At 51.1% G+C, this 25,264-nt stretch overlaps 1 protein-coding gene across 1 annotated transcript in view; it reads right to left on the bottom strand.

Annotated features, from left to right (window-relative positions):
- The window catches only part of Dnah10 (dynein axonemal heavy chain 10), a 114,765-nt gene that overhangs the window by 41,152 nt on the left and 48,349 nt on the right, over positions 1-25,264 (bottom strand). The window contains exons 27-44 of the mRNA XM_076869509.2: positions 24,381-24,614; positions 22,882-23,004; positions 20,799-21,032; positions 18,577-18,800; positions 17,627-17,896; positions 17,343-17,526; positions 15,924-16,058; positions 15,180-15,332; positions 13,207-13,395; positions 11,334-11,480; positions 9,857-10,048; positions 7,984-8,102; positions 6,568-6,726; positions 5,515-5,650; positions 3,344-3,466; positions 2,134-2,268; positions 1,642-1,858; positions 424-543 (exon numbers count right to left, since the gene is read on the bottom strand). Of these exons, the coding sequence (XP_076725624.1) occupies positions 424-543; positions 1,642-1,858; positions 2,134-2,268; positions 3,344-3,466; positions 5,515-5,650; positions 6,568-6,726; positions 7,984-8,102; positions 9,857-10,048; positions 11,334-11,480; positions 13,207-13,395; positions 15,180-15,332; positions 15,924-16,058; positions 17,343-17,526; positions 17,627-17,896; positions 18,577-18,800; positions 20,799-21,032; positions 22,882-23,004; positions 24,381-24,614 (3,094 nt within the window). The remainder of the gene's footprint in view (positions 1-423; positions 544-1,641; positions 1,859-2,133; positions 2,269-3,343; positions 3,467-5,514; positions 5,651-6,567; positions 6,727-7,983; positions 8,103-9,856; positions 10,049-11,333; positions 11,481-13,206; positions 13,396-15,179; positions 15,333-15,923; positions 16,059-17,342; positions 17,527-17,626; positions 17,897-18,576; positions 18,801-20,798; positions 21,033-22,881; positions 23,005-24,380; positions 24,615-25,264) is intronic.

Here is a 25,264-nt window from a genome sequence, read left to right as displayed (position 1 = left end):
CTACAGGTACAAGGGACCAAAGCCAGGTGCACATGTTGTGGAGCTATCCAGCCCACATTGTGTCTAACCAGACAGAGGAGTAGACTTAAAATATAGTCTCGGGGGTACACATCAGGGGCACACACCTTCTCCAGGAAGCACTGTTCACGGGAATGTGCTGGTCACTACCCACGCCCAGCCAGCTCCATGGGCTGGAGAGAGCAGAGGAAATGCCAGGGGAAGCCAAGCACCCTCTCCGCAGGCACTGAGGATGCACAGAGCCAGCATCCAAGGGCCTCTCAGGAGGGCCCCTGGCTCCCCACTCTTCTCAGCTCCCTGGGTGGGACTCAGGTGGCCAGCCAGGCCACAGGATGCTTCTCACTTCCTCCCAGGACCAGGGTCACACACCCTCACACCAGGGACAGAGGCTTGCCTCTCACTTACCCAGGATGTCGATGAACTTCCTCTGGTGGTCATGCACATACTCTGGAACCAGCTTACTCCAGGGGATCCAATGGTTCCGTTTGGAATCGAAATGAAACTCGTACAAAGTTGGAAGCTGGCCTGCGGTGAACAGTCAAAGTCCATGTCACTGTGATCGTGGATGTGGGAACATAGGAATCAGTTCTGGTAAGTGCCTCAAATGAGCTAATCCTGCTGGTTCCCTGGATGGCTACCACAGTATCACCTACGTGCCACTTCTTCCCCAAGCAGCTCTGGGAGAGGCCCACACAGCAGGGAACTGAGGCCTCCAGCCTCTATCCATATAGCAAGTGCTTTGAATTAGAGCGACTCGCTCGCTGGTCAGATGCTGACCGAAGGCTACCTGTTCACTGGACAGAAACCTTCCGAGTCCCTTCCAGGGGAACACATAGTCAGGCACAGAACCCTGGTCCCCACCCCTCCAGTGGTGGCGTGTCAGGCAGGGGTAGAGAGAGATAAGAAAACACTTTCACTGCAGACATACTAATTTCTGCAAAAGGGGAGGGTGGCTGCCCATGAAGGTATCTGATCAAGACGGTGCAGGGAAGGGACAGAGAAGCACCAGGTGCCACAGGTAGCCTGGGAGTCCCAGCCCCACCTGTCACCATCACCTCCCTCTCCACACCATTCTTCACCATGACGGTCAATCACAGGGGTACTATCCAAGCCCACCTCAAAAAGAAGCCCCCTCACAGACCCCTTCCCCATGGGCCCTGCCGATTCAACTTTTATATATCCTGGAGGGTGTGTGTTCTTGGTGAAAAACTGAAACCCTTAATACACCATGATTTCTCATGAGTACCCTGCAAAACCCACAGGTGACGGCCTACCATGCAAATGTCAGCAGCACCAGATTAGTTAAGTCATGGTGCTTCAGACAGATGAGGAGCCCAAAGGAAAAGAGGAGCAAAGTCACGTGGAACACGGGGAGTTAGAGCACCCAACCAGAGCCGAGGGGCACGCGCCATAGCTCCAGGGAGAAGAGTTGAGACTCCTCAAGAAAGGGCACTCGCAGGGACAGCAGCCAGTGCACCTGACCTCCTCCTGAGGCACCACCAGTGTTCTGACCATAGCACCAGGAAACCCACCCAGGCGGGAACACAGGGAACGAGCTCACGGCGTCTGAAAGCCCAACTTGAAGCACTTGGAGAGGGTGAGCAAGTAGCGCTCGGTTCTCACCTGGCAGTTCCCCAGGTTTGGCCCAAACCTCCTCCGCATCAGCAGTGGGCAAAGAAGCAATGCGTTTGACGCTTTCATCAAATTTAATCCTTCCATCCTCGAGCAGGGAGGCACCCAGGGAGAAGTACAGGGCCTCCAAGAAGAAGCACTCCAGCAGGTCGGGGTCCTCGATTTCTCCCTCCAGTAAGGCGTCCAACATCTTGGCTAACTGGGTCACCTGGCTCGTGGAAAACACCTGGTTCAGCCCGTACATCCTACCCCCAAGAGTCACCTCAGTCCTAAGTCTTGGGATTTCCAGATCCCAGAGCAATGGGAACATATGACCCACCATGTTGGTCCAGACAGATGGAGCCCACTGTCGTGGCATGCTCAAAACAAAAAGACCCCCATTGACATGTTAGGGTTGACCCCGCTGGCATCTCTGTCCCCCTTAGAAGTCCACTGGGGTCTGTCCTATGGGAAGCCTCTGCTGGCAGCAGGCACGGATCCTACCATGTTTAGGTCCGTCTGGGGCACTATGGTCTTCAGCTTCTCCCCTTGTCTTCCGTCCACTATACCCTCCACGATCACGTCCATGAGGTAGGGCACGTATTTCTCAAAGAGAGTATCCAGATATTTTTGCTCCTCCTGTGAAGGAGCAGAATTCCAAAACATTTGCAAACCTTCACTTATTTAAGTGGATGTTCACAGAAAGTCTTCCTGTCCGAAGACAGAGCAGCGCAGCTAATGAAGGGTGAGGCCACAGGGGATGAAGCCCTGGCAGCAGAGCCTGCGCTTTACATTGCCCTTCCAACTCCTTTGGCTGCCACAGGGGCCACTCCGCCCCTGGGAGTGACAGAGACACAAGTCCCCATTCGACAGGAAAGGGGCCTGCCTCTCAGAGTTCCAGCGGCCTGACCAGGCATCCAGCAAGGAGTAGAAAGGAGCAGAGACCCTGTCTCTACCCAGCACTGGTGGCCATAGGGACTGAGTGGATCCTCAGGAACTCCATCCCAGATGACAGTCCCTCAAATGGTTCCCTGGTCTTCCCTTCTCTCGGGAATCATGTCCTAACAGCCCTTCTAAAGATCCACCCAGACAACCTGTTACCACTTGAGACCGTGGTCCAGTTGTCCTGGGCATGGTCAAGCCACACCCTGTACATGATGGTCACACTCATCCCTATGTCCATCAGTGAAGCCCACGGTTAAGACAAAACACCTTCTGAGCAGCCATAGGACACGTCACATGGCTTGAGGTCCACTGGAACCTTCAGATCCCAATTACATGACAAGCAGGTCCCTCACGCCTCCCACTGAGCAGAAGCACAGAATCAGGGAGCTCCTGTCCCTCAGGAACTGGGCATGTCTGCCAAAGAGCCCATAAACCCAATCTGGCCTGGCCCGTTTCTGTAAATGAACCTCTCAGGGTCCACAGCCGTGTCCTTTCCCATACACACTGTGGCTGGCTGTATCTGTGCCATAAGACAGAACTGAGTAGGTGCAAAAGAACAAGTGCAGTCCCCAAAGCCTAGAACATTTATTATCTACCCCTCTGTAAGAAATGCTTTTCAACCCCTTGAACTACATGAAGTCGAATGAGTGTGTCACTGTGTCTTCATCTGATTTGTGCTCAAGGACACCAGCAGGTCAAGGACCAGGCCTTCAACTACGGCTGGCCACCAATACTGATAACTATAAGCTTATTTCAGAAATAATTTCACCTTGTTTTGTATTTGATGAACCCACTTTTTCCAGTATGGTTGGTATTTCAAGTTTTTAGGATCTACATACACCATTCCACATCGAGACACAGTCGCGGGGGAGGCGTACTGTAAATCTCCAACCTGGAGGGAGAGAAAATCACCCATGTCTATACTAGAAACAAGTGCATGTATGTTTGGGGGTTTTCTTGGTACCGGGGATTGAACCGAGGGCACTTGACCACTGAGCCACATCCCCAGCCCTTTTTTGTATTTTATTTAGAGACAGGGTCTCACTGAGTTGCCTAGGGCCTCACCATATTGCTGAGGCTGGCTTTGAACTCATGATCCTCCTTCCTCAGCCTCCCAAGCCAGCTGGGATTACAGGCATGTGTCCACACCCAGCTTGGATAGATGTTTAAGGGTAGTTTTTTTTGTGCAAAGTTTTTACAACTCTATAAAATCCACACCACACCCAAATTAATACAGCTTTCCTGAGGGTTTTAATTGAATACTTAGGTTTCTGATAAGATTATACATCTCTGATGCAACACCTTTTTAAGCTTTCCCTTACTATAAAATAATATAAAAATAAATATGCAGTAGAGTTCTGATAGAAAATTATAAAGAAGAAAATAAGTTATCCCAATCCCACCCCCTAGAAACTGATACTGTTTTGAAGTGTTTTCCTTTTAATTTTTTTTAACCATTGTTGAGATAAAGTAGTACAAAATTTTAAAAATACAGCTAAACTGGCAATTTTAAAAATCTCTCTTCTCCTCTCTCTCTCTCTCTCTCTCTCTCTCTCTCTCTCTCTCTGAGACAGGATAAAACCCACATCATACTCAAATTAATACAGCTTTCCTTAGGGTTTTAATTGAATACCTAGGTTTCTGATGAGGTTATACATCTCTGATGTAACACCTTTTTAGATAGCATTTTAGTAGAGTTCTGATAGAAAATTATAAAGAAGAAGAAAATAAGTTGCCTAGGGCCTCACTAAATTGCTGAGGCTGGCCTTGAACTTGCAATTTTCCTGCCTCAGCTTCCTAAACTGCTGGGATTGTAGGCATGCACTGCCATGCCCAGCTAAACTTGTCTCTTTCTATGAAAAAAATAGCCGGGTCAGCCAATTAGATGCTGACACCCATAAATACTAATGCATTGCCAAGTTTCAAAGGCCAAGATGAATGAAAGCAAGTCCCAGGGCCACAACTGAAAAACTGCTTGTACTTTAAGCAAGAAATGGAGGGCCTTGGAAGGTATCCTCCAGGGGAAAAGGGAGAACAGAATACTTGAAATGAGAGAAAGTAAAAAAAAAAAAAAAAAAAACCAAGGATAAGATAGAGACAGATGACATGAGAGAAAAAGGAAGGCAATTACAAACACCACACAACACAAATGGCTCTAAAAATAGTAAATGGGGCTGTGGATATAGCTCAGCAGTAGAGCACTTGCCTAGCAGGTACAAGGCCCTGGGTTCAATCCCCAGCACCGCAAAAACAAAAAGACCAAAAGGAGGAGGAGAAGGAGGAGGAAAGGAAGGAAGGAAGGAAGGAAGGAAGGAAGGAAGGAAGGGTGGGTGAGTAAATGGCCAGGCAGGCATGGTGGCACACTCAGGAAGCTGGAGGCAGCGGGGATCACAAGTTCGAGGCCAGCCCGGGCCACTCAGTGAAACCCTGTCTCAAAATAAAATATACAAGAAAATGGGCTGGGGATAAAGTATCCCTGGGTTCAATCCTCAATAGTTTCCAAACCAACAACAACAACAACAAAAATTCAGTAAATGTAACTATAGTATACTAGTTGACTCTACAGTAAATATTTCCATATTCCCAATAATTTAAATACTGTTTGCTATCAATCAATTTAGCAATATACTATTCCGAGGAGAGAAGTTTGGCCAGTGGTATGAGATTAAACCCTGACTGCGAGAGTGCTCAACCAATACCTAATGTGTAAAAGAAACAGCACGCTGACCCTGTTGCTTATTGACACTCAGGAAAAACAAGTAAAAGCCATCACCCCAGGAACAAAGAGGGGGCGCAGGGAGCAGACAGGGACAGAGCAGTACGAGTCACAAATTCTGCATTTTTTTAATAATCATCCACATGCATCAACACTTTATCACACATATGAACTCTGATTAAAGGAAAGGCCGGCCATCACGGTGATGTCCCACCTTCACTTGCCTCAAACAGCAGGGCGCAGTGTGCCTGGAGCCGGATGCGCTCACCGTTGGCCAGCGTCAGCAGCTTGTTGTCGTCCATCACGGAGTTCATGTTCTCCACCCACAGAGCATCCACGTCTCCATCGAACAAGATATACCTGCGGCAACCCAGGACCCACCATGCCTGGGGGATCGCAGAGCAGCGGATGCACGGCTCCCGCGGCACGGAAGGCACCCGACCTGACGACCCCAAACTGAGACTCTGCTATGGAAGAGCTGTCCCAGAATCTTCCAGAACATTGAGATCCTGAGAGGAACTCTAAAGGTGCCAGAGACAAGAGAGCTGATCGCCGTGTGACGTGCCGGCTGGGTCCAGAGCCCAGCAAGAAGTGCTAAGCAGAGGTCTGAAAAGTCACCAGCCGGGGCTCCCGTCCCTTCTTATTGTGAAGTCCGTAAGAAATTATTCACGGGGTTTGACGGGAATATCAAGTCAAGGCCATTCCCGAGGCTCCCTAAGAAGTCTCACAGGGCAGCTCAGGGCCCGAAGCTCCCTCGGAGCTCTCCACACTGGGCCTCATGTGTCCCTCACAGCGGGTGGAGAGGTGATCAGGACACTGCCTGGTGTGTCCCTCACAGCAGGAAAGCAGCAGCTCACGGGGGCTTCCCAGAACTGCCCCTGACACTCTGATGCCGTCCTTCCTGGACTCACCTGGCCAGACAGAGGGGGACCCTGCAGCCTGCCCTGGTGGCTGCCTTGGGGATTCAGTCACACACACAGCCCAGATTCAAACCAGCGACCCTGGGGACATTTCTTGCCTTCTCTCGGCCTCGGTTTTATCCATGCTAAACTGGGACAAAGCCAGTACCTACCACACGGCGTTGCTGAGACCAGCTGGGGCCACACAGAAAAAGCCCCAAGATGGCACCCGTGCCCAATAAACAGAGCCACGGGATTTGTCCTCGGTCTGTTGAGTGCAAGTGTGAAGGCACAGTGCGTGCTCGTCTGCCACCACCATCTGTGCTGTCCCATGGTCACCACCACCCCAGGCTCCCGCCCACTCCTGGGGACACTCACTTCCGCTCCTTCTTATCCGTTGGCTTGTTGATCTCCCTGAAGATGTTGGATAGCACCCCGTCTGTCCAGTCTCGGGTGTTGGGGTCCAGAATGCCATAGAGCTCTATGACACTCATGGCCTTGGGGTTCAGGATGTACAACTTTGTCACCAGCCCAAGCCTAAAGTAAAGGAGAGGCTTCAGCTGTGGCTCAGCCCCCACAAAACACACTAGGAAAACTATCTGTGGTGCCCACAAGGAACCAGATGCTCTGAATCCAATTCAAAATGGAGAATGCAAGCCCTATACATGCTCCTCCAGATGGCTTCTCATCCCTGTTAATGGTCTTCACTAAATGGAAAGGATCACCCCAAACACAGCCCCAGCACCAATGAGGCCCCAAGAGGAAACGCTGGGCCTCGGCGCAGCAGGAAGCTGACTTTCAGGCACAAGACACACGTGTAGGTGTGATGCGCTTTTCAAAATGAATGGTGCATAGGAGACAATGCTCAGTATCCAGGATTACGTCCTCCTTATCCACAGGATGTCCACTGTGCTGATGACGTTAAAGAGCTATTGGACAGGGCACTTCCTTGTCTAAAGAGATCCCCACCAGGCTACGTGGTCCATTCATCTCAAGAAAAACTAAACTTCACACAATCCATGTTTCAAATGAACAGATAACTAAAAAAAAAAAAAAAAAAACCATACAACGTCACCCATACACATAGTATGTGACAGCTCCATAAATTACCTAACATTTGATTAGTTGAGGAATGAAATGCAGAATGACTAAGGCACAGGCCACTCATCATTAGTAGGCCCCGTCCCCGGTCTCCTTGTGTGAAACATAGGAAGAAATAAGAAGAAAAGACAGACAGACTCCTTATAGGCTATCTATCAATCTGAGAAGTCACAAACGTCACATGGCTTGATTTAGTTTGCTTGCTGGAGTGAAGCATCCGATTCAGACGTCAGGACATCCACTTTCTGTGGAAGGCTCCGACTCCCTGCCCGCCCTGAGGACGTTCTATCCAGGAGGGACAGATGGCTTCCTCAAGCAGTGGCTCCTGCAGGCCTGACAGACATAGGGCATCTCTGTTCCCTCGGATACCACAGCAACATCACCTAATCGTGGGTCCAGACTTACCTGAAAGGAGCAATCTGAACACCAAGGCAACATGTCTTAAGTTAATTCACAAAATATCCTTATAGGATGGTTTGTGAGAATCTGTACAAAGGGCCCCTAGTTTGCATCCTGAAATATGTGAGCTAAGTCAGCCATGAGACAAGTAAAGACAGTGAGATTGAAGGGACGTTAAGACAAATTTCCCACAATCAGGAAACTCGACAGCAAAGTGGGTCTAGGTAACATGGTCACCAAATATTCCCCATGAAACCGCCCTGGCAGCCAGGGCCCGGAGGAGGGCGTACTCACTTGGTCTGGGCCTGACACAGAGCATTGATGACCACAGACTTGCCCCCTCCGGTGGGCCCCACTATCATTGTGGTGTGGCGGGTGAGCATGGTCTCGTACATCTGAACCACTTTATCCACCTGCAGGACGAACATCGGCACGAGGTTAAACATACACGTGTGCAGGAGTTTTCCTGAGATCTTTCAAGAGTGCGATTTACCCACTTAAAGTACGCAGTTCAGTAGTTTCTGGTCTATCTGCAGAGCTGGGCAGCCATCAAAGATGACTATCAGTTTCAGAACATCCCACCCATCCCGTAACCACCTCTCACCATCACTTGCCCCCTCCTCCAGCCCCCGGCAAACACCATTCTGCTTTCTGTGTCAATGTTTTGCCGACTCTGGACTTTTCACACCAATGGAATCACACAACAGGTGGTCTCTATGCCTGGCTTTGCCGTTTAGCATCATGTCAAGGTCTGCGCACTTCATAGCATATTGCATTAGTCAGCTCTTCATTGCTGTGACAAACTACCTGACAAAAAAAACTTAAAGGAGGAAAGTGTCATTTTTTCCTCATGGTTTTACAGGTCTCAGCCCATGGTTTTCTGGCTCCACTGGTTCTGGCCTGTGTTGAGGCAGAAGGTCTCAGTGGCACAGAGGAGCAAACCTGCCCGGTGGTGGTGGCCGGGAAGCAAAGAGAGAGGGAGGAAGGCGCTAAGGACCCAATGCACCCTTGCAAAGCACGGGACCAAGCCTTCAACACGGGAGCTTTGGGGACACTCCAGACCCAAGCCATCATACAGTGTCAGTGTTTCACTCCTGTTCCTGCCTGAGTAGTACTCCATGGTACGGACAGGTCACACCCTATCCATCTGCCCACAGACGTGGACTCCACATGGTTTCTGCTTTCTGGCTCTGTGGGTTATGCTGCCTGGAGCATTCATGTCCAGGTTTCTCTGGAGATGTGTGTCCATGTTTCTTGTGGGTCTATACCAGGCAACAGAATTGCCGAGGCCTGATGGTGGCCGTGTTTGGTTGAGGAACTGCCAATCAATCTTTTTAAACAACCACTTGCAGAGAGAATCGGAATCAGAACAGGCACAGAGAGCATCCATTCATGGCAGGTGCCCGCTGCCTGGTCCTGAGAGTTCTGGGGAGCCTGGTGCCCGAGGGGCAGCCACCCTGGTCCTGCAACCTCATCAGAACACTCGAACCACAAGCTTTTGGCTTAATGACGACACATACAACCTCACAGGTTTCAGATGCTCCAAGTCCTGCCCTCCTACCCGAGAAGCACCTAATTTAATCATTTGTAAGTGCAACTCTGATGGGAGGGGAGCACATTAGAGAGTTGAGCTCCCGAACAAAACACTTCAGTGATCTTATCATGCTGGGCCAGAACCCTCTGTAGTGTACACTCCATGGAATGCCACTCGGTCTCACAGAGGAGTCACACAAGCCACGCCAGGACGGACCTGGGAGCATCACACCAAGGAAAGAAGCCAGACACAGAAGGTCAGAGCTCCACAGTGTCACAGATGGGCAGTCGTTGGAGTCGTCAAGTTCAGGCAGACAGAGTGGTACGGCAGGTTCCTGGGGCTGCGGGGAGGGCAGGGGGGTCTGAAGGACGTGGAGTTTCCGTTGTGCAAGATGGAGAGTTCTGGGGATGGGGATGGTCCCACCATCAAGTGACCACCACAGAAATATGCGCTTAAAAATGGTGTCAAGAGTAAATTCTACATTGTGTTTTACCAGCATTTTTAAATGATTAAGACGGCAAGCCTTGTATTATGAATATTTTACCTTTTTTTTTTTTTTTTAAAGAATTTCAGAAAACACAGAGAAAGCCAGGTAAAGGCCGCGGCAGCCCCTGGAGCCGGCTCCGCACTCACCTGCACCGGCAGGAGCTCGTAGCCACTCTCGGACAGCACCTGCTCCACCGCGTCGTTGAAGTCGGGGTAGCGGACGCGAGGGCAGTCCAGCCCCGGGAACAGGTCAGAAATCAGGCCCAGGAAAAGAGGGACGTCCTCGAACACAAACTTGGGCAGGTTCATGTCCCGCAGGGCCCTCATGAGCACCACGTCCTGAGTGCGAGAACACAGGTCCCCAGAAGGCTGGAGCCAGCCTGGAACCCGCTCCAAGTGGGCACCTAGATGCCCTCGCAAAGGCCACATGAGCTTTCAAAGATTTCTATGCCAGGCGCCGGGGCACATGCCTGTAATCCCTATGGCTCAGGAGGCTGAGACAGGAGGATCGAAAGTTCAAAACCAGCCTCAGCAATTTAGTGAGGCCCTAAGCAACTCAGTGAGACCCTGTCTCTAAATAAAAGATAAAAAAGGGCTGGGATGTGGCTCAGTGGTTAAGTGCCTCTGGGTTCAATACCCAGTATTAAAAATTTCTTTTTCTATATATTTACATGCTATACATTTTTACGTGTTTAATATGTAAGCATATAATAAAATATATACCATATACATCTATATGATTTTTCAAAACTTTTAGGCATTTTATATAAAATTGTACAATCACATGCAATTTCATATAAGGCACAAAAGTTTTTGAGTAAAATTTTGGAGATGAAACAGAACATTTTATATAGAATACATGGTATATTTTTTAAGTGCGTGCTTCATATTTTTCAAATTTTTCTTTTTTTTCTTTTTTTTTTAGAGAGAGAGAAAAAATTTTAATATTTATTTTTTAGTTTTTGGCAGACACAACATCTTTGTATGTGGTGCTGAGGATCGAACCCAGGCCGCACACATGCCAGGCGAGCACCCTACCGCTTGAGCCACATCCCCAGCCTATTTTTCAAAATTTTCTATGAGAATAAAAATCCGCAAGTGAAATTTATAAAAATGGAATATAAAATATCAAACTGTACATAAAATGAAAACTCAACACAGCCAGGCCAGGTGGCCGCTGGAGAAGCGCAGAGACTGGCGCCCACCGAACAGCCACGGCAAGGGCTTTGGGGACCCCACAAGAAACACACGCTTCCTTTGCAAAGAGAAAACAGGGTGGGAGGGTGTGGCCCGCTGACCGCACTGTGTGTATGAGCGCGTGGATGCCACGCTGACCCCCCAATACATACCATGAAGGCCTCCAGGGGTCAGGGTTTGCCCCACCGCCACCCTGAGACCACAGACCCACTGTCACTACCCAAGCATCATGATTCAGGCACTGGCGGAGGACACTGAACTTGACCCTAAGATACTAAGTCCCAGCAGAAGGTGATGCCGTGGGTGGGAGGTCACAGCGGGGCCCCACAGGAAAGGAAGGGCCCCCCAAGACCTAAAGCTCACGTCGGGTTCCAGCCCTCCTCCCCGCCTCTGCCAGGGCGCCCGAGCCCGCTGAGCCGCAGCCCACCTCCTGCAGCTCCGAAGAGCCCCTCTTCAGCTCGCCGGCCATCACCAGCACGGACTTCAGCGCTCGGAGCCCGAAGTCATAGTGATGCTGCTTGGACAGCTGCTCCCGGGCCAGCTTGTACAGGACGGTCATCTTCTTGGCCAGCGTCTTAGTGCAGAAGACGGGGGAGAAAGCAAGAGATGGACGAGATGAGGGGAAAGCAAGAGAGCACCGCCGTCCCCACGTGGCTGGAGCCAGGGAGGCCCCTCTAGACAAGCACCGCTGGCCTCCAGCCTTCGAAGTCCAAGGGCAGAGGCTGAAAGGGAGCTGCCTTTCCAGAGAGGATTGTCCCTCCAGGCTGGGGACATCGTCACCACCTGGATCCAAAGCTCGGTCCCAGCAACGCGTCACACTTGGAAGGATGCTTCCTGTTGATCCGACCTAAGCGATCACCCAGGTTTCTTCTGTGCCCGTTTAGAGGACAATTCAGTCACCTGGACCACACCAAGGCATGAAGCCCGAGGGTCCAAGGCCAGTGCAGGGGCTGGGGTCATGGAAGCAAACTAGAGATCTCTTCCTGCCAGCTCAGAATCCTGGCAGCCTAATGAGCAGCAAGAGCCTTTAAAAAACATAGCAGGAAAGCAACATAACAACGCTCACTGTTGAAAGTATTCTCTATTCTGTACCTTTTCCAGAACCTTCTGGAAATATATATGTCATACTCTGATAGAGATATTTTGAAAGAGAATATTTAAAAGACAGAGAGGTGTATATATTGTACATAAAATATATATGAGTGGGCATCGTGGAACACACCTGTAATCCCAGGGACTTGGAAGGCTGAGGCAGGAGGATGGCCAGCCTCAGAAATTCAGTGAGGCCCTAAGCAACTCACTGAGACCCTGTCTCAAAATAAATAAATAAATATAAATAAAGGGCTGGGGATGATATCATGTCTTTGAAAAAAGATAAGTGCCAGATCTACATATAAGAGGTGTGTGTGTGTGCGTTGGTGTGTATGTATGTGTGTGTGTATATGAATACCATAAAAGATAAGTATGTATATATCTTATCTATCTGTGTATATTGCTCTGCTTTTTTTCCCATTATATGTAATTTTGGGGGGAGTTACCAGGGATTGAATCAGGGGCACACTACCATGAGCACATCCCCAGTCCTATTTTTTTTAAACATTTTTTAGTTGTAGGTGGACACAATATCTTTATTTTATTTTCATGTGGTGCTGAGGTTCAAACCCAGTGCCTCACGCATGCTAGGCAAGCGCTCTACCACTGAGCCACAGCCACAGCCCCCACAGCCCCATTTTATATTTTATTTAGAGACAGGGTCTCTCGTTTTTGCTGAGGCTGGCTTTGAACTCGCAATCCTCCTATCTCAACCTCCCCAGCTGCTGGGATTACTGGCATGTGCCACGGCACCCAGTTTTATGTATATGTTTAAGCCACGTATCTCAGGGGCACTATGCTGAGTGAGAAGCCCATCTCAAAGGGCCACATATTGTTTTTTCCAGATATAGAACATTCTTAAAGTGATTGGATCACAGTGTTGGAGGAGTCCAGGCGGGGAGGGGCAGGAGGGAGTGCCCAGTGGAGCTGTGATGCCTCCACATCCCAAGTGTGGTGACGGCGACTCCTGTCCACACGTGTGACCAGAGGGGCAGTCCATCCAGGCTGCCCTGAGTTACCAGCTCCGTTCCTGGGTCTGTTTGCTGGTTCCAGCAGTGCACTGCGGATGTGTGTGGGGACCCAGAGACCCCAAGTTACTCCTGTCACCCTCTTTTCGGTTGTAAATAAGTCCAAGTGTGCAAGTCAGGATGTTGGAGAGGAGGGAGGAGGAGACCCACAAGGCCAAGCTGCCCAGGGCCCCGGCCCACCTTGGCCAACAGGAAGCCCTCAGAGAACAGCATGATCTCGCAGATCTGCTGCAGGTCGGGGACGATGACCACCACGGGCCGGAACAGGGCCTTCACGGACTCGGGCAGCTCCGTGCGCCCTGCGTAGCCGGGGTTCATGGTGATGAAGATGCCCATCCGCGGGTCCAGGGTGATCTCCTGTCCTTCAAACTGGGGGAGACAGGAGAGGAAGGAGGGGGTTACGCGGCTGGCTCACTTACCCAGGGAAGGGAGGCTCGGGCCAGCCACGGGGCTATTTATTTTCACATCACGAGGAGCGAACCCCATTTGTCTCCTTGAGCCTTGCTAGACCGCTAACCTCCTGCACTGCAGGAGCCCAGGCTGGGAAAGCAGGCAGGCCAAGGCCACTGGAGGCGCTGTGTGATGCCCAGCGGGTCACCTCACTTCTCTGTTTCCCTTTCCCCCAAAACAGGGATACAACCTGCCCAAAAACATTGTAGCAATAAATGGGATAACGTGCAGGAAAGCAGTCAGCATGGCGGGTCACCCCAGGCCCATTTCCACTCCTCCCTCCTCTGCCTGTCCCTGTTTCCATCTCCACCCAGCCTGGGCACGGGCCTAATGGGAAGCTCAACCCTTCCTGAGAATCCCCTCGACAGGTCCCAGTGGGCTGCAGACATCTCCCTCGTCTGAGTCCCAGGGGTCTCTCTCGGTGAATTTCCTCTCCACCAACATTTTGATATTTCCTTTCTTTCAAATGTCCACCAGGTAGAAACAGAAATGTTTATTTTTAGGAGGTGTAGGCTGCATGGACAGGACGTCATCCCTACAGACAGCAGACTCCCCCAAAAGTGAGCCCACGGTCTTGCATCCCTGATCCACACTGAACCTGTCCTCCAGATTCCCCAGGATCCCACCTGATGCCCAGGTGATCCTTTGGAAAAGATTGGCAGGCCTGCCCTTAAAAACCCAGTTTCTAGGGCTGGGATTGTGGCTCAGTGGTAGAGCGCTCGCTTAGCAGGCACCAGGCCCTGGATTCGATCCTCAGCACCTCATAAAAAGAAATAAGTAAAATAAAGATATATATATTTAAAAAAAAAAAAAACAGTTTCTACATGTGCCACAGGTGGAACTTCCCTCCCACAGCAGGGAACGCAGCCTGAAGCATTTCAGAGCATATGTTAAAGCAGCCTATCCAGAACCTTCACTGGAGCCTTGGAGGTACCAGTGCTCCTGCTCTCTCCACAGTGAGCCCCACCAAGGTCTGGGGGCGGCAGGCCGGATAGAAGGCCACTGTTCATGCTGAGCCTCCCAATGGGGCTCCGAAGGGCCTCGGAGGGTGTGTAGGAGTTTCCAGGTAAAGGGGAAGAGAGGGACATGCGAGGTGTCACCGCAGGGTGGGTAGGTGAGTCTGCAGAGCAGGGGGCCTGAGGTGACAGGAACCAGAGAGCTGCCCCCGGGCTACCTAAATTCTACAAGATGCTTCTTGTCCCCACTCACCCGCGTGCTGCAGCTGAACGCAGACTCTTCGAACTGGAGTCTGCAAACATCTTGGGCAGGGAGAGTTGGTGAAATCTCAAATTTTTTTCTTTTTTAATTTTGCCTCTCACTTGGAGAGCAGCCTTCTCAGCCCTGCTTGTAACAACACCAGGAATTTGCAAGCACCCAGGCAGCACTGGCCGTGTGCGGGGACAACAAGATGGAAGGACACAGCAACTTCTGAAGTCAGGTTTCCTCAGACTGGGGGACACACCAGGGATATCCCTTTCCTTTAAGGGGTCTGCAAGTGGCTGACCCAAGAACCCCGTGCTACCTGACTGACTGTGTGTCCACAAGCCTTTCCAAGCCCCTGGGAAGTGACCATCCAGAACCAGAGAAGATGGTGCCATCGCAATCAGAATGCAGAAGTCGGTGAAGGCTGGTCTCCACCCGCGACCCGTTTCTGCAGCAGGTTTCCCTCCAGGGGCCGACCCGGGCGCCCCTGCCATGCCCACCTGGAACGTGGCCAGCTGGTGGATCAGGGCGTTCCGGATGGTCTGGATCTGGGATGAGATGACCGACAGCACTGAGGCGTCGATGCGGTTGAACTCATCGAAGCAGCCCCACGCCCCACACTGGGCGAGGCCCGAGAAGATCTTCCCCACCGCCTGGAACACAAGAGACACCACACAAGGGCACTTCCTCCCTTGAAGCTGTGAGTGACACGCAGATGGCTACGTTTTCCAAATTCAACAACAAGATTGGCAGAGAAGCAGCCCACCAGCCCCTCCGCCAACTGATCTTCCTGGCAAGATATCTAGGGCCTCTCATGGGCCAGCTCACACTTGGGATTTTACACATCGAGATTATTTTGTCTACAAAACTCCAGATTTCTCACTTCTCTTGAAATGCTGTAAAATCTAGCAACTGTGGGCCCGATTTCCCAAGTGGAGATAATGAACCACAGCGGAACGGGCACCCTCTAGACACCTGGAGCACTGTCCTCCGTTTGGCCTCAGTCCCTCCCCATCGTCTCTGCCCGGTCCCTCATTCGCACTGTCTCCCTGACGCTGCAGCCATGGAAGTCTGGGACTCCAGCTCTGCTGTTGCTAACGAGGCAGGCATGTTTTATCTCTGAGACTGCTGGTGAGAGGTTTCCTAGTATGTTCTTCCAGCAGTCACTGGTCATCTCATGGATGACCGGGAGGTGACGCTCTCTGCAGAACATGACAGTACCCAATGCAACAGTAAGGCCTTACTTTGTAATCCATGCCTTCTCCACAGTTGGTCACGACACAGAGCAGGCCCAGAGCTTTGGCGAGGTCCTTGGTGGTCTCAGTTTTGCCGGTACCTGCAGGGCCAGCAGGGGCCCCTCCCAGGTACATGGACAGGGCCTGTTCAAGTCAAAAGAAAAGTGTCATTTCCAGACTGATCACTGTGACAACGTGTGGGACATATGCACAGATGGATGCTTAACGCCAGGACAACAGGGGAGAGCATCTGGGCAGCTGGAGAAGCGTCCTTTCTGGCATCTCTGAGGGAGCTGTGACTGGGCCCAGCAGATTCTCCAGGAGTGTGGGTGTCCTCTAGTCCATTGAGGACGGGAGGGGACGAAAGGCAGCTGCAGGACCCAGCCATGAGCCACAGTTGGGTGGCGCCTCCCACCCGTGGTGCTGCTGGGCCTCGGGCCTCAGACCCAGGACAGAGTGTCCAGCTGCCGGGCCTCTGAGCCACACACTGCCCTCCTGGCTCTCCAGCTCTCAGGCAGAGACCAAGGGACCAAGCAGTGTCCAGAGCTCAGGAGCCAATGTCTCACATGAGTCTCCTCCTGTGAGTGAGGGTGAGTGAGGGTGTGCACGTGTGTGAGTGTGCAAGAGCGTGCACATGTGAGAGTGAGTCTGAGAGTGAGTGTGTGAGTGTGTGTGAGTGTGAGGAAGAGAATGAGTGTGGAGTGAGTCTGAGTGTTAGTGTGAGGGTATGTGAGTGTGTGTGTACAAGAGCGTTTAAGTGCGTGTGAGTGTGAGGGAGAGATGCTGTTGCGTGCAACCTGTCGCCTGTGTGTCTGGAGATCTCCAATTCCCATAAGGTCATGGGGCTATTTTCCGGGAGATAAAGGACTGTCTCAGCACGGTGACCAGCGCGGGAGTCATCCTTGCCCACGTCCCCCAAGCCCCATGTGGTGATGTGGAGGCAGCCCCAGGCTCTGGTGCCCACGCGGTGGGTGTGAGACACTGCTGAGGAGCCATGGCTCAGCCAAGGCCTGCAGGCTGGCCTGGGCAGGCCTGCCCTGGACAGAGCCTCTCCTCTTCTCGGGGAGACACCGTCCATTCCCAAGGCTGTTTGCTTGAACAGACCACCCGCAAGACAGCTGTCACGCAATGTGCACATCCCCACTCGCTTGTCCTTCCGGACGTCCCCACATTTAACATCTCTGCACCCTTCCTTGCACCTCTCCTGTCCACCCCCCAACTGCACTGGGACCAGTGTCCCCAGGACTAAGCAGCCAGCTGAAAACTGGTTCCTGAGGACTTCCTGATGGTTTCCAGAGAGGACACCCCCAGGCATCCCACCTCCCCACAGTGTCAACATGCTTCTGAGATGTCAAAGCAAGACCCTCCTTGACTACATTGACCACCGCCACACAGAAACCACCGTCACCCACCCAGGCTGGCAGTCACCTGCGTGAGCGTCAGGTAGATCCGGTCTGTGAGGGGCGTAATGACCAGCCTCCCATTGAGGCCCATGTACTCGTAGCCGTAGCTGAAGGTGCCCGTGCATTGGCGGATGTGCAGCTGGTCTGGCTCCCGGTCCCAGTAGAAGCGCAGCTGACTCTCCCACTCGAACTCCCGGGCCTCAAGAATGCTGGACGGCAGGTTGAGGAGTGGGAAGGAGGCCGGTTAGAGGAGGCCAGGGAGGGACAGAGGGAGCCCCGTAGTGCGCCACGTCCTTGGAAGGGACCCACCTGCCTCGGATGAAGGAGTCGACAATGTCCCGGGCGTGCACATCAATGATGAGAACCGTGTTGTATTTCTTGCGGTCATTTTTGCTCAGGGACATGGTGATCCGCGTCACCAGCTCATCGATTTGCCGGTGCATCTTCTTGCCGTAGTTCTTCATGGCCTGCTTCTCGCCAGCCTGCACCTTGTGGAAGACGTCCTCCACCTCCCAGGTCCACCACACCTGGCTGGCGGCCAGCACCACCATGCCCTGGTACAGCAGCATCCAGTCCACTCTGTGGACACAGGACGCCTGTGAGCCTTGCGCCCACCCAGGCCGAAAGCAGCCCCACAGGGCACGTCTTCCTCTGATCTCGAGCAGGAGAGACTGGCAAAGCCCCAGGAGAGAAAATGGAACTAGGACTCCTGGCTAGAGGGCAAAGCAAAGGCCAGGCCAAAAACTACCCCCCAGAGAAATCCTGTAGGCTCCCGACAGCAAGGTAAGTCCCGGACCACTTTAAAAATGTTTCCTCGTAGGTTTTCAAAATCACTTATATTATGGGTGTATTGCAGGAGATTTTTAAAAATTCCAACAAGGAATTTAACAAAAACTCTGCCCAAGCCTGTGGCAGCTTCCTGGGTTGTAGCGTCCTGTCCTCCTTCCTCCGGCAGAGTTACCCTGAACTGGGGAGAAGGGTGCTGGCCTTGCTTCTCCAAAAATGGCTCCAGGAACACAAGTCACTGTGCCCCTGGCTGTCGTTGGCTAGCTCTCATGGACCTGCCTCGGGTCAGTGGCTATGCAGAGAGATGTGCTGGAGGACCATCTGTGGGGCCCTGGGGGTATACAAGCTGGCCCATGAACCACCTCCCACCATCCTGACTGGGAGGATGCCCTGGGCAGCACTGCTGTGGTGACGGTCCAGACGGCTTTGTGCAGGCCCCGCTGCCCATACCGGGTCCATCTCGAGGAGCTCACCTGCTCCTGTCCTCGCAGTATCTGAAAATCGCCTCCTTGGTAATCAGCCTATTGGTCCGTCTCATTTCGTTCAGCACGGCCGTCATCCAGTCCTCCACGCGGCCCTCGGCCCGGATGATCTTGCGGAACTCCATCACCTCGCCCTCCGCCGAGATCATGGCCGACACCAGCTTCTCCCCACTGTCCCCGTCGTGGAACCGCAGCTGGGCTATGTTGTCGTACATCTGCAACACAGCGAGAGGGCGACCATGACGCTGCTGCCTTCTGCTCTGGGATCGAGGGCAGCTCCTGGACACCTGGTGCCCACAAGAGCAGCCCTGGGAGCGGGAACCTTCAGGTCCCCCACGCTGGGTGAAGATCCTGGGGGGTCTTCAGAAGAGGGAGAAGGAGAGGAGACTCTCCCCCTAGCACACAGGGCTCCAGGGCACCTGGGGAACAGGGAGGTCCAGACACTGTGGGACAGGGAGCTCAATGTGGAGGAGGTGGCTGGAGAGGGACCACAGGAGCTGGAGACCTGAGGAGAACCAGGACCCTCTGTGCAGCGGGGTCATCCTGGGCAGCTGGCTCCTCCTCCCTCAGCCTGGAATAAATCCTGTGCCAGTTTCTCCAAGGTGACTTGACCCCTAGGCATCTGCTGACTATGGTCACTGCTACTCTTCAGAGGAAAATGAGTCCTGTAGGGCCCGGGAGAGTACACAAGTCACTCTGCAAACCAGGAGGAGAGGATAGAGAGGCCGCGGGCTTTACAGAACAAAATCCGGGATGTGCAGGAGCGGCTAGGGGAAGGGCAGGGCTTCTGGCTCCCTTCTGCCTCACTAGAGCAGTCAGAGGCCTGTTGAGGGAAATGGAAACAGAGCATGCCCCACCCCCACCCCAAACCTCACCTGACAAAGGCAATTAGCTGGGGGAAAAGTGGGGAAGGAAGTTTAGGAGTGCTCTGTTAATTTGGAATAAAGGAATCTACTGGTTCTCAAACCTTGCCCCCAAGGGACACTGGTTTTGTCTAGAGACTTCTGGGTTGTCTCAGCTGCAAAGAAGGCCTGGGGATGCTCCTGGACAGCCTGCTACACACAGGAACAGGACACCTGCCTGCGACAGAGTCACCCAGGCCAACGTGGAGCTGAGGATCCCACCCTGCTGACACCAGATACAGAGGAGCTAGCCCCAGGGGCAGGGACGGTTTTCTCTGACCTTCCACCATGGTGGTTCTTGGATATTCGTGTTTGTAAAAGGGTAACAAGTTGTAAGGTGGAAGGAATCACAACAAACTCAGCACCTCTAGGAACCAGAGAGCATGACATTGCTCTCCATTCATTTCACAAGGGACACAGTGTAGGGTTACGAGGGCCGTGGGAAAGGCTATTCAGACAATCGCGTTAGGCAGGCGCTGTTCTAAGTAGTAACTTGCTTCACCTTCAGAACAACCCCGAGAAAACAATTAACTATTACAGAGAAGAAAACCAGTGCTCAGAGAGGTCGCGTTACTTGCCACAGCTCTTAGGGAAGAGCCAGGATTTGAGCTCAGGAAAACTGGTCCCAGAGTGCGTGTGTTAAACCACTGTTCTCCATGTTATTACATTAGCCTTTGTGATTTGGGTGGCTGTTGTTTTGTCTTAGTTTCTCAAAAAAAAAAAAAAAAACGGAAGGGGCTTGTGCTGGGAGCCATCAGCCAAGTAGGTATGACAATTTCCTTGCCAGCTACTCCCATGCTGTCTAGTGGAAGGACTCCTGAAAGGTGACCTTGCTCAAGGACCAGGGCGGATCCGTGTTTAGGGTGTCCCCGGTTTAGCATAATAGGAGATTAGGGTGTTCCCCCTTTCGAATAGGGCGGATCCTGCTGCCTGAGTTCCTCTTGAGTTCTTAGGGTCAGACAATATATTTGGGAGACAGAAGCCCAGGAGTGTGGATTTGGGCAGAGAACGTGGATTCCCCCAGAACGTGTTTGTAGACAGGTGTGAGTTCGGGAATAAAGAATTGCTGTTTGAATCTACAAGCTGTGTGGTGGCTCGTGATTTGTGCCCAGCCAGAGACTGCGGCAGGGTTGAACTGCGGGGAAAGAGTAAGAAACAGCTGAGTTTTGGTGAAGCTTCAGACTTAAGTGAATATTGCCAGGCTCATACTTCAAGTCAAAATCCCAGCAGCGTTCACAGTCCCAACCCTCTGGGGGACCTTGCTGCAGAGAATGCCCAGGTGGACACCCCCGTGGATCCGGGCGCGCCCACCTTGATCATGTGCTCCTGGACGCAGAGCGGGTCGCTGTTACCCAGGATGCTGAGCAGCTCGTCGTCGGAGATGAAGAAGAACCTGGGGAAAGCGTTCCTCTTGGAGTCCAGGTAGTCGTTCAGGCTCTTCTGACACTTCTCCAGCCCCTCGCTGATGTGCTGCAGGTCGCTCAGGCGGTTGGGGGCCTCACAGCACCTCTTGATCACTGGGTCCTTCAGGGTCTCGCCCATGATCTGGACGGCGCAGGAGAGAGCCGTCACCCCACACCCCGCGGGCAGGGGCACTTCCCCAGGTTCCCACACAGGCACAACCCCATGGGAGGCCAGCAGTCAGCACCTCTGCATGTCCAGGTCACCCTCCCTCCCTCCCGGAGGCCAGCCGCAGGGCAGGTGCCTGACACCTCCAGCAGGGTGCGCTGTACACACAAGAGCATTCGCTAGGGCACCTTGCACAGCAAAAGGAGAACAGGGCATGGTGGATGTGCCCTGTCAAAAGTCTGACCACACGGAAACGGGTAAATAATTAGCTGGGACAACTTAGATATTCATTGACTGAAATATGTCAAAGATGCAAAATGAAAAAAAGTCAGTTATATTGGTAAGAATGATCCTGTTGTTGTAGGCTGCTTATTTACTTATCTACACTGATTTGCAGGCGTACACAGGATAAGCCTCATGCAAAGGTGTTCAGGTGTTAAAACAATTATCTTGGGACTGGGGATGTGGCTCTGTGGCCGAGCACTTGCCTGGCATGCTCGAGGCCTTGGGTTTGAGCCCCAGCACTGTACGAAATAAAACAAAAAGTAGTTTAAGTTGGGTAAAAGGATTGTTGGTATTTTTTTCTTTTGTTCTTTTTTTCTTTACTTGCAAATCCACCTATAATGAATTTGGATATTACCTGTTTTGGTTTTTTCCTTCAAGTTTTAAGACAGAGCTTGGGCCAATAGGTAAGAAAAACATCATGAACTCTAGGGGATGAAGGAGAAAAAACACCAACCAGCCACCTGTCCCTGAAGCTGGGAACACAGGGGTGAAGCCAAGCGGGATTTGAGGGCGGGTAGTCCTCATCTAGATCACCAGCCCTGTTTACCAGCAGGGGAGCCCAGGGGAGCCTGGAAAGGACCCAGGCAGAATGACACTTTGGGGTCCATTTGCTTCCTAACAACCTAGTGCCAAATAGGCAAACAGCATTAGACCTGCTCTTTACAAAAGAGAGATTCTGCTCTAACAAGAGGTGCAGTCAAGAGAGACCAATCAATGAAAGCAACATCAGGCCGCGCACACCGGACTATCACGCAGAGCTGTTAAAATATTTCTTCGGTACTTTCATAATATGAAATGTTTTATATAATATTAAATAAGAATTTTAAGATATATAATTGCATGTGATACCATTGGAACTGCTGTTTGAACCTGTACACACAGGGAGGATTTCCAACCGCTGGGCAGGCTGAGAGCCTCCTATCAGAGGTGCTCCGGGTCTCAGGTTTTGCTCAGAGTTGGAGCATCTGTAGGTACGTGCTGAGACCCCCTCGGGATGGGACCCAGGTCCAAGCAAGAAGCTCACACGTGTTTCAGGGTGTGAAACACGTGTGAGGTATCTGAGGTGCTCTGTCTCTCCATCCAGACTATGCCCAGGGCTTGAAGGTAATTACATATTTTAAGACAATTTCTTGCAAAGCTTCATAGTGTGGAATTTTCCATCTTGGCATCATCTGGGTACTCAAAAAGTTTCAGGTTGTGGAGCATTTGGGGTTTTCAGGTTAGGGGTGCTCAACCTGTACTGAAGGTTAGAGCTGCCCCCTGAGGGTGAAGGGACCACGGGCAATGCATTTTCTGCATTTCCAAACATTTTTTAAGTAAGCAAATATTGCTTTTATGATTAAAAATAAAAAATAAAAATAAAAATTCGGCGTCATATGCCAGCAGCCAAGAATCAAACAGGATTTTTTACTAAACAGATTAAGGTCATGACTGAAAAAATGCAGAGACCACTAATGGAGAAAGTGCACGCAAATTAGAAGCAAAAGCATCTCCTGTGTCCATCCCTCCATCCAGACTACACCAGGCACCCATCACTTGCCCTTTTAAACATTCGGTCAATGTTGTCAAACTTTTTCGCCTCATCGGGAAGCTGAGATCTGATGTCTCCACCAATGAAGATGCTCTCGAGATACATCCATTTTCTCTGGACCAACATCCAGATCTGAAAATGTACGACGGTGATGTCAACAGGGGGGACCAGGCACCATGAGGAAGGGATGGTGAGATCCCACCCACCCCAGGACCGTCCGGATCTGCTCAGTCCGGGACTCCGCAGGCCAAGGAGCACTGAGCACACGCAGGGCTGTGTCCCCTCTTATCCACAGCATCCCTTCCATGGTTTCTGTTACCCATGGTTAACTGCGATTCAAAAGGACAGCGAGTTGTTCTGAAAAAGAGACCACATTCCGGTGGACTTCATTAGGGCAGCTTGCCAGGGCTGCCCTATTTTGTGAGTAGTTGCTGCTGTTGATCTCTTGCTGCCCGTGACGCTTAAATTAACCTTTATCAGAGCTGTGTGTGTATCGGAAAAAACAGACCTCACAGGGTCGGTACCATCTGGTTTAGGGCATCCTGGGAACATGTTGGGATGTATTCCCTGGAGGATAAGGGGGTACTATTGAATAGGAATTCTGGAAAAGGCCTAACAAACTATTTTAAAATAAACAGCCCACATTCAAAAGCCAAAGAAAATACTCCATGCCCATGCAGGAAGGGGAGGAAACTTCCAGCCACAAGCAGAGTCTGGAACCCAAGACCCACAACAAACAAGGGTCCCTACCCGTGCAAAAGGCTGCTCTGCCTCTAGGTGCAGACCCAGAGAGCCAAAAACAGAGATTCTAAGAAGTGACTGCACAGGTGGCTCTTGGAAGCTGGTCATCATACCAAAGAGGGAAGTGACATAAATGTCCATCAGCCTGAATGGACAGACAAAATGTGGTCTCTTCATACAATGGAGTACTACTCTGCTATAAAAAGGACTGAGGGACTGGGCTGAAACTCAGCAGCAGAGTGCCTACCCAGTTTATGCAAGGCCCTGGGTTCCATCCCTAGCACCTCAAAAAAAAAAAAAAAGGACATAAAAATTAATATGTTTGCCATCTGGCACTGCAGCTCAGTGGCAGAGCATTTGCCTAGCATGTGTGAGGCAATAGGTTCGATCCTCAGCACACATTAAAAATAAACAAATAAAATAATGGTATTCTGTCTATCTACAACTACAAAAAAATGTTTTAATTAATGCTTGCCAATGTCAGTATTAAAGAAGAAGAGCAAGACAGTATTAAAGATGGACAGGACTGCATTGAGAAAAATCAGGAATGTTAGAAATTAAAAATCCATTCATCACAAATTAAAACTCAGATAAACTCCTCCTTGGAGAAGTTGGGAATGCCTAGAAGTGCACTCCTCCCCCAAAGAAATCAAGACCAAAAAAATGTATAAAAATGGATCATTCATTTCTAAGCACAAAACATTCTCATATAAAGGTCTTTTCCTGCTATGAACTGGCTTTGCTCCATCTTTTGTCTCTGTGCTCACCTCAATGACTTCCCCTATTAGAGAAAGCGTTTTTTCCCATTTGTGAACAGTTTGCAGAAACGGGCCCACGAATCTGCTTCCCGAGATGCTCTGCAGGTTGACAGTGTTGTCATCAAGACTCTGAATGATTTCGTCCACAGACCCCAATATGTAGCCTCGCTCCTGGGTGCCTTTGTAATACTTGAGCACGTTGAATTTCATATTTTCCCATGTGTCCAGAATATCCTTCACAGCCTGGTCAGAAAAATTTTTAAAAAGATTCATAAGTTGGAAAAACGGAACCCCAACCCAACAACCACCTCCTCAGCTTCCTTTGATCAGCACTTCAACTGGGGTCCTGGAGCAATCGTGTGAAAAGTCAAATGGTACCATGGTAGCATCGGTCACCACGTATCAAGAATGTGCTCTGTACCAGGTAATCATGTTGCAGGTATGACCTTGCTGGGTCCTCAAAGCAACCTCCTGGCAGGGGTGATCATCAGAGGGACTCGGGCTCAGACAGGCAAGGCAGCTTGCCAAGATTGTGCCCAGTTCTCCCAGAACCAGGCTTGACTTCCACAGTCGGCCTCAGAAGCCTGCAAGGTTATGGGGTCCTTCCCCTGGGCTGACTCTACTGCCAGCCCAAAATCAAATTACTCAACAGTGTGCCCATGAGCATTCCATTTGCCAAAAACTCTGGTGTGTATGTACGTGTATGCATATGTATTTATAAAATGTGTAAATGTATGTGGATATGTTATGGTAGGTGTGCATATCTTTATGTGTGCACATGCAGCGTGTGTGTAAACACGTATGTAAATGCAGTTTAGAGGCAGGAAGAGCATTCACCCAAACGGTAGTGACAGCTGCGTGGGCGGCAAGATCATGAGGGATTTGGTTTCTTT

Source organism: Callospermophilus lateralis, chromosome 1, assembly GCF_048772815.1.
Source record: "Callospermophilus lateralis isolate mCalLat2 chromosome 1, mCalLat2.hap1, whole genome shotgun sequence".
Classification (NCBI taxonomy): Eukaryota; Metazoa; Chordata; class Mammalia; order Rodentia; family Sciuridae; genus Callospermophilus; species Callospermophilus lateralis.
This window is presented reverse-complemented; position numbering and strand designations above follow the sequence as displayed.